The 17,335-nt window shown below is 46.0% G+C and overlaps 1 protein-coding gene across 1 annotated transcript in view; it reads right to left on the bottom strand.

Annotated features, from left to right (window-relative positions):
• Window positions 1-17,335, bottom strand: part of LOC139155673 (ryanodine receptor 1-like) — a 141,681-nt gene that overhangs the window by 1,916 nt on the left and 122,430 nt on the right. Inside the window, exons 87-99 of the mRNA XM_070730915.1 lie at window positions 14,843-16,146; window positions 13,984-14,066; window positions 12,339-12,543; window positions 11,046-11,132; window positions 9,389-9,792; window positions 7,667-7,709; window positions 6,570-6,700; window positions 4,886-4,946; window positions 3,449-3,595; window positions 3,204-3,338; window positions 2,328-2,484; window positions 1,924-1,988; window positions 1,083-1,183 (exon numbers count right to left, since the gene is read on the bottom strand). Coding sequence (XP_070587016.1) covers window positions 1,083-1,183; window positions 1,924-1,988; window positions 2,328-2,484; window positions 3,204-3,338; window positions 3,449-3,595; window positions 4,886-4,946; window positions 6,570-6,700; window positions 7,667-7,709; window positions 9,389-9,792; window positions 11,046-11,132; window positions 12,339-12,543; window positions 13,984-14,066; window positions 14,843-16,146 — 2,923 coding nt within the window. The remainder of the gene's footprint in view (window positions 1-1,082; window positions 1,184-1,923; window positions 1,989-2,327; window positions 2,485-3,203; window positions 3,339-3,448; window positions 3,596-4,885; window positions 4,947-6,569; window positions 6,701-7,666; window positions 7,710-9,388; window positions 9,793-11,045; window positions 11,133-12,338; window positions 12,544-13,983; window positions 14,067-14,842; window positions 16,147-17,335) is intronic.

Below are 17,335 nucleotides of genomic sequence, written 5' to 3'. Positions count from 1 at the left end.
TCCGGATTTAGAGAAACGTGGGTTGTACCCAGAGGAAACGCCATCGAGGGGATGAGAAACATTGCTGCTTGGGAAGTGGAGAAATTAAAAGGGGAAGAGGAAGTCTCCCCTCTTGTCACCCTGCCTGCAATTTAACTTGCAGCTCCGCAGTGGTCTACATGAGAATAATCTGTGGAGGCAGAGGAAGAAAACTCAGGAAACGAGACAAGGGTCGAGATGAGCGAAATCCGGGTCCGAAGCAGACACGTAATTTGAGAAAGTGTCTCAGACCCGACTTGCAAGATTTGAATACATAACCCTATAATAAACATAAGAACGTAAGAAGAGCCATGCTGAATCAGGCCAAAGCCCATCGAGTCCAGCATTCTGTGTCACATGGTGGCCCACCAATTGTCCATGGGGATCTTGAGCAGAAAGAGAAGGCAAAACCCTCCCTGACCCCCAACAAATGGTACCCAAGGGAACCCTGCCTGCCTCAACCAACATAGAGGCGGCACATGGACATCCGTATCAATAACCACCTATGATACACTTGGCATCCATGAATCTGTCTAATCCTGCCTTGAAGCTCTCCAGGCTGACAGCTGTCACGACCTCTTCTGGAAGTGAATTCCATCAACCAAGGATCCTCTGAGTGATGAAATATTTCCCTTGATTTGTCCTCATTTTCTTACCTATGAGCTTTAGGGAGGGCCCCTCATCCTAGTATTGTGTGATAGAGAAAATAAATTTTCTCTATCCACCTTTTCTATCCCATGCAGGATTTTATACACTTCAATCAAGTCACCCCTTAAACGCCGTCTTTCAAGGGTGAAGAGACCAAGGCGTTGCAACCTGGTTTCATAAGGGAGGGGCTCCATTCCCTTGATCCTTCTTGTGGCCCTTTTTTGCAACGTCGTATTGGTTTCCTGGTCTGGGCTACTTCTAAAGGCTGACTTTGGCCCTACTCGCTTAGTAAGGATCTGCTTCTCAATGGTCTTGGAATGAATGGTTGTCCTGCTTTCTGAACTCTTCAGAGCTACAGAATAAAGAGCAGGGAAACTCTGGCTGTTGCCTTCTCCTCCCCTGCTTCTTTTACTTACATGTAATTTGCCAGGTTGTGCTCCTCTAAAGTGTGGGTCTCAAAGCCGTGGGGTGTCGTGTCAAAATAGTCACTGCCGAGCCCACAGATGAAACATTTGGTCTGTGAAGGACAACAAAGGAGAGTGAACAGTGCTAAAATCGGACGTGATTCTTAACACCCTCTTTTCTTAGCGATGGACATTTCAGTCCCAACTGTGGTGTAAATGGAGAACTGCCTCGGTGGTGCAGTGGTTAGAGCACAATACTGCCAGCTACTTCTGCTGATCACCAGCTGCCAGCAGTTTGGCAGATCGAATCTCAGGAGGCTCAAGGTGGACTCGTCCTTCCGTCCTTCCAAGGTGGGTAAAATGAGGACCCAGATTGTTGGGGGAAATAGGCTTACTCTCTATAAACCGCTTAGAGAGGGCTGTAAAGCACTGCGAAGCGGTATATAAGTCTAAATGCTCCCCCCACCTGTTCATAGTCTAACTTTCTACTGAAGAATCCATTTTTGATTCCATTATTCCGCCAATTAAAGCTCAAAGAGAACCACATCTCTCTAGGCCAGTGTTTCTGAACCTTGGTAGTTGGAAGATGCATGGACTTCAACTCCCAGAATTCCCCAGCTGAAGTCCACGCCTCTTCCAACTACCAAGGTTCAGAAACATTGCTCTAGGTACAAAGCCCAGAAGAAAAACCTCCAGAAGATGTGGCTGCTCCCACGCGGGAGGTTTTTAAGAAGACATTGAACAACCATTTGTCTAGAATGTTGTCGGGTTGGACTAGAAGACCTCCCAGGGCCCCTTCCACAACTCTCTTATTTTGCTGTGCTAAAAATGACCAGGAAGGGATTCGCCGTACCTCCATGTCCTCCTTCACTTGTTCCTGCTGGTCTCTCAACTCCCCAAAGGCATCAATGATCAAACCTGGGGACATGGACAAAGAAATCCAGAAGTTAAAAAGAAAAGAAATACCTGAGATTGAGCAAAGCAAAACAAAGCATTTGCCCGTTTCTTCTTCTCTCTATCCTTATGCCATCGAAGTGAATATATTGTATATTGAATGGTAAATACAAATACAAATTACGATACCAACGGGTCACTATCTATAAAAGACTACTGAGATGTTTTCTTTTTTTTACTTTGTGAAAAATAATAAAATATTCCAAACAAAAGAGAGAAAGCTAATAAATAACTAAAGAATGAACTAATTAAATAAATAAATAAAAACAGCAGAGGGATGCTGTCCCTCCCCCCCAATCTCACCTTGGATGATAGCCAACAAGATGACAATGACAAAGAAGAAGAAAGTGATATCAAAGATCACTCGGTAGAGCTCATATTCATCCCCGGCTGGGTCTTCGATCTCGTCCCCGATGCCTCCACCGGCTCTCACTCCAACATACATGTGGAAGAGGTAACACTGTGGGTAAGAGAGTAGAAAACAATGCAGCCTCAGGACCCAACTCAGCCTTCCCAACCAGAGACCCAGGAGGACATCAGTCTAGGACAGGGGTAGGCAAGGTTGGCTCTCCTATGACATGTGGACTTCAACTCCCAGAATTCCTCAGCCAAACATGCTAGCCCAGGAATTCTGGGAGTTGAAGTCCACATGTCATAGAAGAGCCAACCTTGCCTACCCCTGATCTAGGACCTCCCTCCCCCCCCCATGCATGCGCACACAGACCTGTGCTGCCCCTGCACATGAGCACAATCTTCCCCCCCGTCTCTGCGCATGAGCTCAGGCCTCACTGTAGCCTGGGACAGTGAAAAAATGGCCAAATGGGCAAACCGGAAGTTCAGAAAATTGGACTTCCTGTTTGCCCGTTGTGCTGTTTTCACTCTCTGGAGCCTTCATGGAAGCTTCCTGAAGCCCCAGAGTGCAAAAACAGTACAACGGGCAAAACAGAAGTGTGTTTTCCGAATTCCCGGTTTGCCCGTTGGGCTGTTTTCGCACTCCGGGGCTTCAGGAAGCTTCCCCGAAGGCTCCAGAGAGTGAAAAACAGCACAACGGACAAACCAGAAGTCCGTTTATATTTTAGACATAGGGCAAAGCCTTGTGTGCCCGCTGATATAGCTCTGTGTGCCACCTGTGACACGGGCGCCATAGGTTCACCATCGCGGGGCCAGGAAGTCTCTCACCGTCATCATGTCATCACACTTCATATCGGGTTCGTCCTCGTCTTCGCTCTTGTTGTAGAACTTGCGGAAGAAGTTGAAGGCCACCACCGTGTAAAGGTAGACCACCACCGCCAGCAACCCCACCGTCATCATCAGCTGGGGAAAGAGGACGCAGTCGCAAGAGATGGTCAGTTGATTAGCAGGGAAAGGGCAGCTTCCTCTGGTGCTTATGGACCATGGGATTCTTCTCCCCCATCCCAGCTGACCTGTTTGCCATTGTGGGTGACAGAGGATAGGATGGTCCGTAGGGTCTTGACACCCATGGCAATGTCCAGAAGATGGCAAGCGAAGAAGAAGTTGTTGTAGTGGCCAAGCACGGACATCACCATGTACCAGAAGAGATACAGGAAGGACTGGAGTGGGAGGGAGAGAAAGAAGAAAACATATTGAAGAACGGTTGCAGGAACTGGGTATGTCCAGTTTAATGAGAAGGACCAGGGGAGACAGGATAGCAGTCTTCCAATATCTCAGGGGTTGCCACAAAGAAGAAGGAGTCAACCTATTCTGCAAAGCACCTGAGGGTAGAACAAAAAGCAATGGGTGGAAACTAAACAAGGAGAGAAGCAACTTAGAACTAAGGAGAAATTTCCTGGCAGTCAGAACGGTTGATCAGTGAAACAGAAGTTGCCTCCAGAAGTTGTGAATGCCCCATCACTGGACTCTTTAAAGCAGATGTTGGATAACCATCTGTCTGACGTAGTGTAGGGTTTCCTGCATAAGCAGGGAGTTAGACTAGAAGACCTCTAAGGTCCCTTCCAACTCTGTTGTTATTGTTGTTGTTGCTGTTGTTGTTGTTGTTGTTATTATGAACAACTGGATGGAGAGCAAATGAAGAATGTCTTTGAGGTCTTGAGAGTAAGAAGAGGAAGGTGTCACTAATATCTTCTGGCATTAAACTTTAGTCTAACAACAATGAAGACAAGACCCAGGGACCAAAGGTGAAGTTAGTTTCCTTACAGACAGAATCTTGCCAGACTACAGCAACTACCTGCATAATTTTAGATGTATTCTGTGAACTTTTAAGGAGGGACTCTCTTGGCCTTCTTCCTCCCTCCCTGACATTCCAAACTCCGCTGCCCCTTTGCCCTCTGGGAAAAAGCCCCTCCAGACTAGAGGTCGTCCTCAACTTACGACAATTCATTTAGTGACTGTTCCAATTACAACAGCACTGAAATAAGGGACATGTGGCCGTTTTTCATGACCACTGCAGCATCCTTATGGTCACAGGTTCAAAATTTAGATGCTTGGCAACTGGCGTGTATTTATTTCTAGTAACCTGGGGATCACCTGATTCCCTTTTGTGATCTTCTGACCGGCAACATCAGTGGGGAAACCAGATTCAATGAAGAATTGCGTAACAGGCTTTGCCAATGCGGTGATTCGTTTAACCACGTGGCAAGACCAGTCGTGAAACAGGGCAAAACATCATTTAACTCTCTCGCTTGGCCACAGAAATTTTGGGCTCAATCGTAGTCGTAATTTAAGACTAGTTGTACGTTCCACGATATCGGCTGAGGTGTCGTTGAGTCGGTGCTGACCCTTAGGAGCCACGGGGGCAGAATTTCTCCAGGATGAAAGGGGTGTTCAGTATATCTATTTTAGTATTGGATTTCTCTGCCTTGGGGCTATGTCGTCTTACTTACGTTATCCGTGAGGATGACACCAAGTTTCCAAATCTTGTACTTAATGTCAATGGAACAAATCCTGAGAGAGAGAGAAAGAGGAATAGCAACAGCACTTAGACTTAGAAACATAGAAACATAGAAGACTGACGGCAGAAAAAGACCTCCTGGTCCATCTAGTGTGCCCTTATACTATTTCCTGTATTTTATCTTACAGTGGATATGTGTTTATCCCAGGCATGTTTAAATTCAGTTACTGTGGATTTACCAACCACGTCTGCTGGAAGTTTGTTCCAAGGATCTACTACTCTTTCAGTGAAATAATATTTTCTCATGTTGCATTTGATCTTTCCCCCAACTAACTTCAGATTGTGTCTCCTTGTTCTTGTGTTCACTTTCCTATTAAAAACACTTCCCTCCTGGACCTTATTTAACCCTTATTTAACATATTTAAATGTTTCAGTCATGTCCCCCTTTTCCTTCTGTCCTCCAGACTCTACAGATTGAGTTCATGAAGTCTTTCCTGATACGTTTTATGCTGAAGACCTTCCACCATTCTTGTAGCCCGTCTTTGGACCCGTTCAATTTTGTCAATATCTTTTTGTAGGTGAGGTCTCCAGAACTGAACACATTATTCCAAATGTGGTCTCACCAGCGCTCTATACTGCTTCATAATCCTTTACAGCCCACTCTAAGCGGTTTACAATGGGGTTACTAATTTACTAATTTAGGATTAGACAGATTCATGGATGCCAAGTGTATCCATGGTGGTTATTGAAATGGATGTCCATGTGCTGCCTCTATGTTGGTTGAGGCAGGCAGGGTTCCCTTGGGTCCCATTTGTTGGGGGTCAAGGGAAAGGGAGGGTCTTGCCTTCTCTTTCTGCTCAAGATCCCCATGGACAACTGGTGGGCCATTGTGGGACATAGAAGGCTGGACTCCATGGGCTTTGTACTAACTGCAGTGATTCCATTAACAATTGGGCCAAGAAAGGTTGTAAAGTGAGACAAAACCCATTTAGCAAACGCCTTATTTAACAACAGAAATCTGGGGTTCAATTGCGGTCGTAAGTCAAGGACTGCCTGTACTTGGCGGTAATGTGCAAAAAGATGTTATAGATCCGTGTTGGCAAATCTAGCACAGAGAACTGTATCAGAAGCCATGAGAGGCATTGCCCTATGTCGGCTCCAGGTGTTAATCAGCTGATCCAAACAAGGTTCCACATCACTGGGATATGATATGTGAGCCGAGGTGGCGCAGCAGGTAAAGCGCAGTACTGCAGGCCACTGAAGCTGACTGTAGATCTGTAGGTCAGCGGTTCAAATCTCACCACCGGCTCAAGGTTGACTCAGCCTTCCATCCTTCCGAGGTGGGTCAAATGAGGACCCGGATTATAGGGGCAAATATGCTGGCTCTATTAAAAAGTGCTATTGCTGACATGTTGTAAGCCGCCCTGAGTGTAAGGAGAAGGGCGGCATAAAAATTGAATGAATGGATGGATGGATGGATGGATGGATGAATGAATGAATGAATGAATGAATGAATAAAGGAATATTTATAACCTGAAATTACATCCCTGTCCCTTAAATTACAATTTAAAAACGCTCCCTTTGTCGTCTACCTGTCAGGGTGATGATGTCTTACCCTGAGCCTTACCTGCTGCCCCATATCCCTCCCTCCCTCCTGCTCTGCCCCACTTTCTCACCAAGTCAAGAATGAGGTGTCCGGCTCAGACTTCTTTTCATTTTGAGCCGAGATGTCCAAGCTGGCCAAATCGATGCCCAAAAGTTCTGCGATCCTTTCTCGGCCGTAAATGTCGCCGTATTTGTCTAGAACCTAGAGAAGAAGAAGAAAAGAAGCCGCAGTTACGCACATTTTAAAAATAGCAGCCTTGCAGCTAGTCCTCAGTATAGGACCACCATTGGGATCAGAACCATCCTAGCTAAGGGATGTGGCCATTCACAGGTGGCAGGCGCTGGGCTTTGTGGAAGTGGGTGCAGGCCGCTGGGTCCACTCCCAAGCATGTGACCTTCATTTATTCTGGTCATTAAACAGATCACAGGATCGTTAAGCGAATGTGGCTTCCTCAATTAGCTTTGCCTGCCAGAAGCGCTAGGATGATCAAATATGGTGATCTTTGAAACCCAGATGACAAAATTAGAAAAGGAGGTAGCACAAGATAAATAATGTTATACCGACACAAAATAATTAAGAATTTGGTGATTGATACTACACTTGTAACTCCAAGTCAATCAAACTTCTGTGAAATCAAACTGTCCACTTAGGAAGCAACACTGATTGACAGTCAATTTCACCTGTTATTGTGCACATTCAACTTTGTACAGAACCAAGTGTTCAATGAGAATATTTCATTCATTCAGAACTAGGATGGGTTCTTTGAGGGTTTCCTTTATTTATTTCTTTTGAGCAGTATATTTTGTATTGTATTGAAATTTGAAGGAATGTGATTTCTGTATGTTTGTAAGGGTGGAGAAGAAAATGAAAAAATTACCCCACCCCACCCCGATGGTGATCACGTGACCCTGGGACACGCCGACTGTCATAAATATATGCCAGTTGCCAAGCACCCAAATTTTGATCATGTGACTGCCAGGGATGCTGCAATGGAGGCAAAACCATCAGCACCATCATAACTTTGGTCATTTAAAAAAAGTCATAACCTGAGGACTGCATTTTTAAAAAAGGTTTTTGGCACTGACCAGATTCTCCCTGCCTCCCCTGCCTTCTGCAGCATACCCCAGACCCCTGTTTCCCCACCCAAGGGCCTGCGGGCAACCTTACCTTTCTTTTGATGAACTTATCCCAGTAATTGCTCGGGAATGACCTGCCACAGACAGAAAAAAAATGGGAAGCAATGTTTTAAAAAGCCGCCAGGAACTGAATCCCCTCGTCCCACGTCCCTAAAGACCTTCCGTTCCGTTTTAATCCCTCCTGCAAAGTCCATTCTTGCCTCTCCCTTCTTGTCTTGCCGTGGGTCCCGCCTTAGCCACGAAAGCCACGCCGGCTCAGGAATTCTGGGAATTGAAATCTGCAGGTGGCAAAGGGGCTATAGATGTCCACCCTTGGCCCAGACCCAGAAACAGCACACCATCCAGCCATACACAACTAAGAACAGCTCAAATTGGCCAATAAAGGACTCTTAGTAGTAGAACAGTGTTTCCCAACCTTGGCAACTTGGAAGATATTTGGACTTCAACTCCCAGAATTCCCCAGCCAGCGAATGCGAATGATTCCAATGGGCCGGGGACGCCACAGAGAAGGCTCTTCCCCTGGGTCCCGCCAGACGGCATTGTTTAGTCGACAGTACCCAGAGAAGGCCAGCTCTGTGGGACCTAATCAGCCGCTGGGATTTGTGCGGCAGCAGGATGTCTCATAGGTATTCTGGGAGTTGAAGTCCAGATATCTTCAAGTTGCCATGGTTGGGAAACACTGTAGTAGAAGGACAGACAGAGGGTGGAGGCAGAGTCAAGAAAGAAAGTAGCCTGGATTCGTTATGTTTCCATTGAATGGTCAGTCCAACCCCTCTCGATTTCTGTTAACTCTTAGCTAGTGCTCCTTGTCCACCTAAGGTCATGTCCAATTCCGTGGAGGATGAGCCAGGCCCTCCTCTGGATACCCAGAGGGGTTGCCAGCTGATGCAGAGAGTGAGAGTGAGGGAGAAAGTGACCTGAGTGAACCACTAGAGGGGGCTGATGTGACAATGGGGGAGTGGTCCCAGTCAGAGGATGAGGAAGACATTAGAGGGGATAATCCGTGGATAGATAGAATGCAGCTTCGAGAGCAGTCTGCATTGGTTGCCGATCAATTTCCGGTCACAATTCAAAGTGTTGGTTATGACCTATAAAGCCCTTCATGGCACCGGACCAGAATATCTCAGGGACCGCCTTCTGCTGCACGAATCCCAGCGACCGATTAGGTTCCACAGAGTGGGCCTTCTCCAGGTCCCGTCAACTAAACAATGTCGGTTGGCGGGCCCCAGGGGAAGAGCCTTCTCTGTGGTGGCCCCGACTCTCTGGAACCAGCTCCCCCCAGAGATTAGAACTGCCCCTACCCTCCCTGCCTTTCGTAAGCTCCTCAAAACCCACCTTTGTCATCAGGCATGGGGGAATTGACATATTTCCCCCGGGTCTATATAATTTATGCATGGTATGTTTGTAGGTATGTCTGTTTAAAAATGGGGTTTTTTTAACTATTTTAAATTTTAAATTGTAAATTATTAGATTTGTCATGAACTGTTTTATTGTGTTGTGAGCCGCCCCGAGTCTACGGAAAGGGGCGGCATACAAATCTAATTAATTAATTAATTAATTAATTAATTAATTAATTAATTAAGAAATGAATAAAATGAATGAATGAATGAATGAATAGATCCTCGCTATAGGAGATTGCTGAGAAGGCAAGAGGAATTGCATAGTAAGAGGTGTGAGCTTACAGTTTACAGCTTGGGTAGTGAAGGGATAGTTCTCAGTCCCTCCATAACCCGTCCTCCCTCCCTTCACTCACGGGGCGTTGAGCACCAGACGATCCCACTGGCCTTTGATGTCGTCGTCCTCCGGTTGCTCCGTGATGTACAGCCCGCTAAACTCCAACGTGCGGGCCAGCTCCTTCTCGCGCTTGAAGATGACCAGGGGCACCTTGAGACAATTGTAGCCGATGATGCAGAGGAAGGCCACCAGGGTGTGAATGATGGACAGGAATTGTAAGGCTGGCTGCATGTATCCCGTGCTCTCCTCTAGGAAGAAGTAGACCACGCTGTCTTCTTCGTCCTCGTCTCCGTTGCCGTTGCCGTCCCCGTTGCCACCGTTGTCCTCTCCCCCGAAGCCGGAACCTGCCCCGGATCCTGCATCCAGGTCGCCTTCAAGGCCAGAACCTTCAAACTCTTCTTCACCAGGCGGTGTGTCCGACACCTAGGAAATTGAAGGACAGAGAGAGACGCAAGAAAGATGAGACCAATATGAGGATCTAAAGGAGGAAAAGCTACGAGGGTTGCCCAGAAAGTAATGCACCACATTGTTTTTTCTCAGCCTACAGTAATGGTACGAATGCGAAACTTTAGATATACATTATTTGAATTGCCAGGAGTGCGTGTGTAAATTTTGTGTTTCTCCAGACAGATAGCGTAGCTGCAGCTGTGTTTCGAAATGGCGTCTGTAAGTGATGTACGTTACAGGCAGCGTGTCGTCATTGAATTTCTCACTGCGGAGAAAGAAACTGTTGGGAACATTCACAAATGTTTGTGTACAGTTTATGGAGAATCTGCAGTCGACAGAAATACGGTTAGTCGCTTAGTGACCAGAACAAGGAGTGGTACCAACAGGGCATACGCGCCCTTGTGTCTCGCTGGAGGAAGGCCGTAGAACTGTGTCTAAAAATGTTGGAAGCGGACAGCATGAAGCCAAATAAATTAAGGTGTCACTTAAACACTTAAAATAAGAAGGAAGAGGGAGATTGTGATCCCGCTGTATAGAGGGCTGGCGAGACAACATTTGGAATACTGTGTCCAATTCTGGAGACCCCACCTACAAAAAGATATGGACAAAATTGAATGAGCCCAAAGATGGGCGACAAAAACAGTGGAAGGTCTTAAGCATAAAACTTTTATCAGGAAAGATTTCATGGACTCCATCTGTCTAGTCTGGAGGACAGAAGGGAAAATGGGGACAGGATCGAAACATTTAAATATGTTAAAGGGTTCAGGAGGGGAGTGTTTTTAATAGGAAACTGAACACAAGAACAAGGGGGCACAATCTGAGGTTAGTTGAGGGAAAGATTAGAAGTAACATGAGAAAATATTATTTGACTGAAAGAGTCGTAGATGCTTGGAACAAACTTCCAGCAGACGTGGTTGGTAGATCCACAGTAACTGAATTTAAACATGCCTAGGATAAACATAGATCCATCCTAAGATATAATACAGGAAATAGTATAAGGACAGACTAGATGGACCAGGAGGTCTTTTTCTGTCGGCAATCTTCTATGTTTCTATGTTAACGCATCACACCCCAATCATGCTGATAAGCCGCTTGAGTTTTTTTCAGTGAAAACGTGCCGAATATTGCAAACAACCATCTTGTTGGAGATTTGGAGGAGCCCTGATAACCGGGTTCTTGCATCTCTGGCCCCAAGAGACAACTCCCAACAATCCGCAAAATCTTTTTACCTTATAGAAAAGCAGGATGAAGTTGAGGGCAAAGGCCAGGAAGAGGGCGAGGAAGCGCAGGTTGTAGAAATTCCTGGACAGGTAGTTCTGAAAGGATGAGAAGAGAAGGTTAGGTGTCACACGACGGTTGCTCTGCTTCAGAAAGGTCAACGTCTCACAATCAAACTCTTTCCAAGTCCCAGATTTAGTTGTTTTACACGTTTAAGCTAATTTTGAATGTTTCTAAACGTAAAAAAGGAAAAGGAATCCTCAATCTGAGTATTGTGTTGGCAGTTCTGTGTTAGCAAAAGCTTCAGAAGAGAAGGATTTAGGGGTCGTGATTTCTGACAGTCTCCAAATGGAGGAACAGTGCAGTCAGGCAGTGGGGAAAGTGGGTAGAAGGCTTGGCTGCATAGCTAGAGTTATAACAAGCAGGAAGAGGGAGATTGTGATCCCCTTATATAGAGCGCTGGTGAGACCACATTTGGAATAATACTGTGTCCAGTTCTGGAGACATCGCCTGCAAAAAGATATTGACAAAATTGAACAGGTCCAAAGACGGGCTACAAGAATGGTGGAAGGTCTTAAGCATAAAACGTATCAGGAAAGACTTCATGAACTCCATCTGTAGAGTCTGGAGGACAGAAGGAAAAGGGGGGACATGATCGAAACATTTAAATAAGTTAAAGGATTAAATAAGGTTCAGGAGGGAAGTGTTTTTAATAGGAAAGTGAACACCAGAACAAGGGGCCACAATTTGAGGTCAAAGAGGAGTAGATGCTTGGAATAAACTCCCAGCAGACGTGGCTGGTCAATCCACAGGCACTGAATTTAAACATGCCTGGGATAAACATAGATCCATCCTAAGATAAAATACAAGAAATAGTATATGGGCAGACTAGATGGACCATGAGGTCTTTTCCTGCCGTCAATCATCTATGTTTCTATCTCAGCTCCTAGACTCCTGTTCATGTTTTTTATGTTGTGAGTCCTATCTATGAGCAACGAATCCTATTCCTGCCCTGCACATCAATTAAACCAAGAGAGACTGGATTTTATAGTATTGTTATTTGTAGGTGAAATATATCTCATGCGTGGTTAATTTCAATTAACTTAGCAAAGAAGAGGATAAAAAATACATACTGAAAATATTATTAGCGCTTTTTTCTCTTTCTGAATGTTTAACATATCTAAGAAATATTATTAATTATTATTCTCAGCATTGATTCTGGGTTTTTTATTGTCTGCTGAAAGAAAAATAAAGAAAATTTTTATACCCAGGAAAAAATAAAGAAACCAAGAGAGACCCCTTACCAGGAATTTGACCCTCTGGATCTCCAACTCGTTCCAGAACTCGGAGCCTCCCTGTTCCTCTTCCTTCTTCTCGGACCGCTGGGCCACCTTCTTCTTCTTCTCCTCCTCCTCCTCCTGGGACGGTGGTGGGATCGGTGCCTCTTCCTCCTTCTCCTCCTCTTTCTTTTCCACTTCTTCTCTGGCAGCCTTCTCTCCGTTTTCCGCACTAGATGGGGCGAGGGAGACACAAAAACCATGTGGTGGGTTATCACACAACCCTTCCAGGAGCGGGTTGGCGCTCTTGAATTGAACTGAACTGATTAGTATGCCGCCCCTCTCCGAAGACTCGGGGCGGCTCACAACAAAGCAGCAGTACAGTACAATGCAAATCTAACGTTGAAAGTTTAAAGCTACATTAAAATACGTTGTCATAAAAACCCATTAACTACGCCGGTGTTTCCCAACCTTGGCGACTTGAAGATATTTGGACTTTCATTTATTTATTTATTGTTAGAGTTGAAAGGGACCATGAAGGCCATCCAGTTCAACCCCCTGCCCAAGCAGGAACCCTATAGTACACCAGTCAAGTGGCAGTTCAATCTTCTCTTAAAAATGTCCAGAGTGTTGGAGTTCACAACGTCCGCTGGTAGGTTGTTCCATTGGTTGATCGCTCTGACCGTTAGGAAGTTCCTCCTTATCTCCATGTTGAATCTCTCCTTGGTCAGCTTCCTCGTCTGGCCCTCTGGTGCCCTGAAGAATAAAGTGATCCCCTCCTCTCTGTGACATCCCCTCGTATACTTGTAGACTGCTATCATGTCCGCTCTGGCCCTCCTGTTCTCTAGGCTATCCATGCCCAAATGCTGGCTGGGGAATTCTGGGAGTTGAAGTCCAGATATCTTCAAGTTGCCAAGGTTGGGAAACACTGAACTACACAATCATACACACTCGGTCCAGCTAATCAATATAGAGGTAGGAGGAGAAGAAGTGGGGAGGTTAATCCCCCCACGCCTGACGGCAGAGATGGGTCTTTAGCATTTTGCGGAAGGCGATGAGGGGGGCAGTTTGAATCTCCGGGGGGAGTTCATTCCAGTGGGCCGGGGCCACCACAGAGAAGGCTCTTCCCCTGAGTCCCGCCAGACGGCATTGTTTAGTCGACAGTACCCGGAGAAGGCCAACTCTGTGGGACCTAATCGGCCGCTGGGATTTGTGCGGCAGCAGGAGGTCTCATAGGTATTCTGGTCCGATACCATGTAGGGCTTTATAGATCATTGACCGGAAACTGATCGGCAGACAGTGCAGTCTGCGGAGTGTTGACGAGACATGGGCATATCTGGGAAAGCAATCTCTTTTTTTTCCCCAGGGCGGTTGTGTTAAATTCAAATAGTTGCCAAATTAATGGTTGTAAGTCGAGGACTACCAATAGTCCAAAGTGTGGTGCTTTTAAGCAGGGGTCTCCAAAGTCGGTGACTTTAAGACCTGGGGACTTCAACTCCCAGAATTCCTCAGCCAACATGGCTGGCTGAGGAATCCTGGGAGTTGAAGTCCACAAGTCTTAAACTTTGGAGGCCCCTGCCTTAGGCAATGCAAACTTCTGCCTTCTGGTTTCGGGGCGGTGGTGGTATCTGATGAACTTGACAACCCCAGATGGACCTCCAAGCCACTCAACTCAGCTTTCTCTGGTTCTGCGGGGGGTTCCTCCATCTTCTCCATCTCCGGGTCTGGTTCCTCCTCCCCTGCTTCTCTTTTCAGCTGGAGAAACACAAGAGCATCCGTCAACGAGTTCGATCCAAGAGACGAAACCAAAAAACACGACTCGGAAAGGAAGAGATGGCAAGATTTCAAGAAGGGCATCGCTCAGTGCTACAATGGCACCCTGTCGCTTGAAGAAGCAAACTGTGGATTAATAAGTGGATCTAAGGATTGCCCACAAGATCACGTCCTGCCTGTCAATGACTACTACAGCTTCAACCACAACACCACAAGAGCACATAACAGATTCAAGCTCAATATTAACCGCTCCAAACTAGACTGTAAAAAATATGACTTTACTAATGGAGTTGTCGAAGCGTGGAACTCATGACCGGACTCCGTAGTGTCATCCCTTAACCCCCAACACTTTACTCTTAGATTATCCACGGTTGACCTCTCCAGATTCCTAAGAATCTACCATCCCCTGTCTCTCCTCTATGCCATGGGGCCGCATGAGAAATTGGTATGGTTTTAGACGGCCGGATTAATATAATTAACTCAGTTCTACCCAATACTGTAAAGACCCAGACCCAGAGGAGTTCCGGCAGACAAGGTGAGCTCTTTCATCCTCGCACTGGAGTGGACCCCAAACTCCGCGGACCGGTCACAGATAGAAAGTGGGCCGGTCACAGACAGCGGGCGGGTTGGATGCGGCCCACAGGCCACCCCTTGCCCAAGTCTGTCCTAGGCCCACGTTCCCTATCCTCCTTCCCTTTCCCTCTTGGTCCACACTGGACCTTCCCAGCAACTCCCACCCACTCAAACCCCAACCGTACCAATTTCCTCATGAGGATGGGTGTCCCTTCAGGGGTGGGAGGTTCCGCTGGGGTGGTGTCCCCCATATCTCCAAGCCCGCCTGGTGCGTCCACGGCCATCGAACGGAAATGCTCTTTCTTTGGATCCCCTCCGAAACCGTCTCCGCCTTCAACGGATGCTTCCTCCTTGCCGGGCTCCGCGATATTGATTTCTTCTCCTTCTTCCGTCACCTGCTCTTCTTCCTCGGAAGGAGCAACGTCCCCGTGAACCTCGTCCTGAGTTGGATCGGGCATGCTGGCCAAGAGTTCGGTCATGGTGAGCTTCTTGGCTTCCTCCACCAAGCCGCCACCAAAGAGGGTGTTCCAGATGAGCAGGAAGAAGCCCTTGAAGACGTTGTAGAAGAAGATGAGGATGGCCATTAAGATGGTATAAATGAAGGTGGCCACTCCCACCGCCATCTCTTTGACCGTCATCTTCTTGACTTTGCGGAACTGTCGGCGGATGTTGCGATAGGTGAACATGCGGAAGAAATTCACGATGCTCTCCAGGAACTCCCCGAAAACCGAAGACGCCTCCGAAGGCGCCGACACGCTCTCCGCTTCCCCACTTTCGGCGCTTTCTGCTTCTTCCTCCTCCTCTTCCTCTTCCTCTCCTTCCTCCTCCGAAATCTGGGAGGCGATCTGCATCTCAAAGATGGTGTCCTCGCAGAAGTTGATGAAGAGCTCCATCTTCTCCGACTCGCCCCCTTCGTTGACCACGTCGAAAATGAATTGCCTCTTGGACTCCTTGACCTGGGGCATCTCCCACTGGGTCTTGTTGGCCTCGCTGATCTCGAAGTAGATGCGCTCGATGCGTTTGCTGGAGCCCATGATCTCAATGCGGCCCAGGAAGGGACTGAAGTAGTTGAGGATGCACTCGGCCAGTTCCAGGAAGGTCTTCAGGCGGGCGTCGTGGGGCATGTGCTCCGAGAGGTTGGTCAACAGCACTGCAATGTTGAAGCCAATGTCTTTGGCGGGCTCCTGGAAGCGGTTGGCGAACTCTTCATAGTCTATCATCTCATTCTCATCAGCCTCCGAGCAAGAGAGGAGGAACTGGATCTCCGATGGCGTGTACTGCTTCTGACTGTCCATGGCCTTCTGGAAATCCTTCTTGGAGATGAGGCCCCGCAGAGGATCCGTGATGTAATCCCGGAAGGCGTCGGATGCCACAATGTCCTTCAGTTTCAAGAACATGTCGAAGAATTTGAGGATCATCTCCACGTTGCTGGAGGACTCCACCAACATGTCCACCATCTGCCGAGCGATGGTGCCGTGCACCACATTTCCTGAGCAGGCACATCAAGGATGCAAATTAATAACGACGGAAGGACAATTTAAAAAAAAACTATTAAGTGTTCAATAAATAGTGCATAAACTTGCTACCGCCACTTCCCTCTGTTGTGTGTGTTCCCTGTCAGCCTTTAGAATTTTCAGATTCAGAAGATGGAGATGATGTAGAAGCTGTCAATTACCCTGATTTAAGAGATGTGTGGGGGAAGCTCCTTTTTACCTTCTTTTCTATCTCTTTTGTGTTTTCCCTTTTATGCTCTTTTATTTATTTATTTATTATTTATTATTTAGATTTGTATGCCGCCCCTCTCCGCAGACTCACAGCAAAATAAAACAATTCATCACAAATCTAAATAGTACTTTAAAATATTTTATACTTGACTTTCTATTTTGATGACTAAATATATACATATATCTGTTATCATGATTTGTCAATAGTACATACTTTGTAAATTTTTTCTTATGTTTGTTTCTCCACCTTAATTTTTTAAAAATATTAATATTTAATAAAGATTATTTTTTAAAAAGAGATGTGGGGGAAGCTAGTGAGGAAAGCGAAACAGGTCAGCCGTCAGACGAAAGTATGCAAACTCATGTTTCTTCTGACAGTTCGAGTTTAGAAGACGGTCCTTGGTTAAACCCAAAGTTCAGAAGGTTGCAGAAAAGAAAGGAAGAAATTAATTAATTACATCACTTCTGGAATTTAACGTAAGAGACAATGCTTTTGTCAAAGTGAAATCAACCAAGATGGCGATTTATGTCGTCTCTCCCAAATAAGCGAGCGTTTCTATTGCATGATACACTGCTTTTTAACAGACAGCTTGTTAATTAGAGAGACTTATAACTTTGTAATTTAGCCTGAAAGAGTTGAATGCATTTTCTCCATACCGGAGCTGTAATGACGAGAACCGAAATGGAAGGAATAAAAGGAATGTTATTTTTGAGAATTACCAGCCTTTAAGATGTTGTTGTTGTTGTTGTTGTTGTTATTATTGTTATTATTATTATTTTGTTGTTGTTGTTGTTGTTGTTGTTATTATTATTATTATTATTATTATTATTATTATTATTATTATAATAAACATAGAAGACTGACGGCAGAAAAAGACCTCATGGTCCATCTAGCCTGCCCTTATACTATTTCCTGTATTTTAACTTAGGATGGATCCATGTTTATCCCAGGCA

This window comes from Erythrolamprus reginae, unplaced genomic scaffold, assembly GCF_031021105.1.
Source record: "Erythrolamprus reginae isolate rEryReg1 unplaced genomic scaffold, rEryReg1.hap1 H_43, whole genome shotgun sequence".
In the NCBI taxonomy this organism is placed as follows: Eukaryota; Metazoa; Chordata; class Lepidosauria; order Squamata; family Dipsadidae; genus Erythrolamprus; species Erythrolamprus reginae.
The sequence above is the reverse complement of the archived record's forward strand: the minus strand, read 5'-3'. Positions and strand labels throughout refer to the sequence as shown.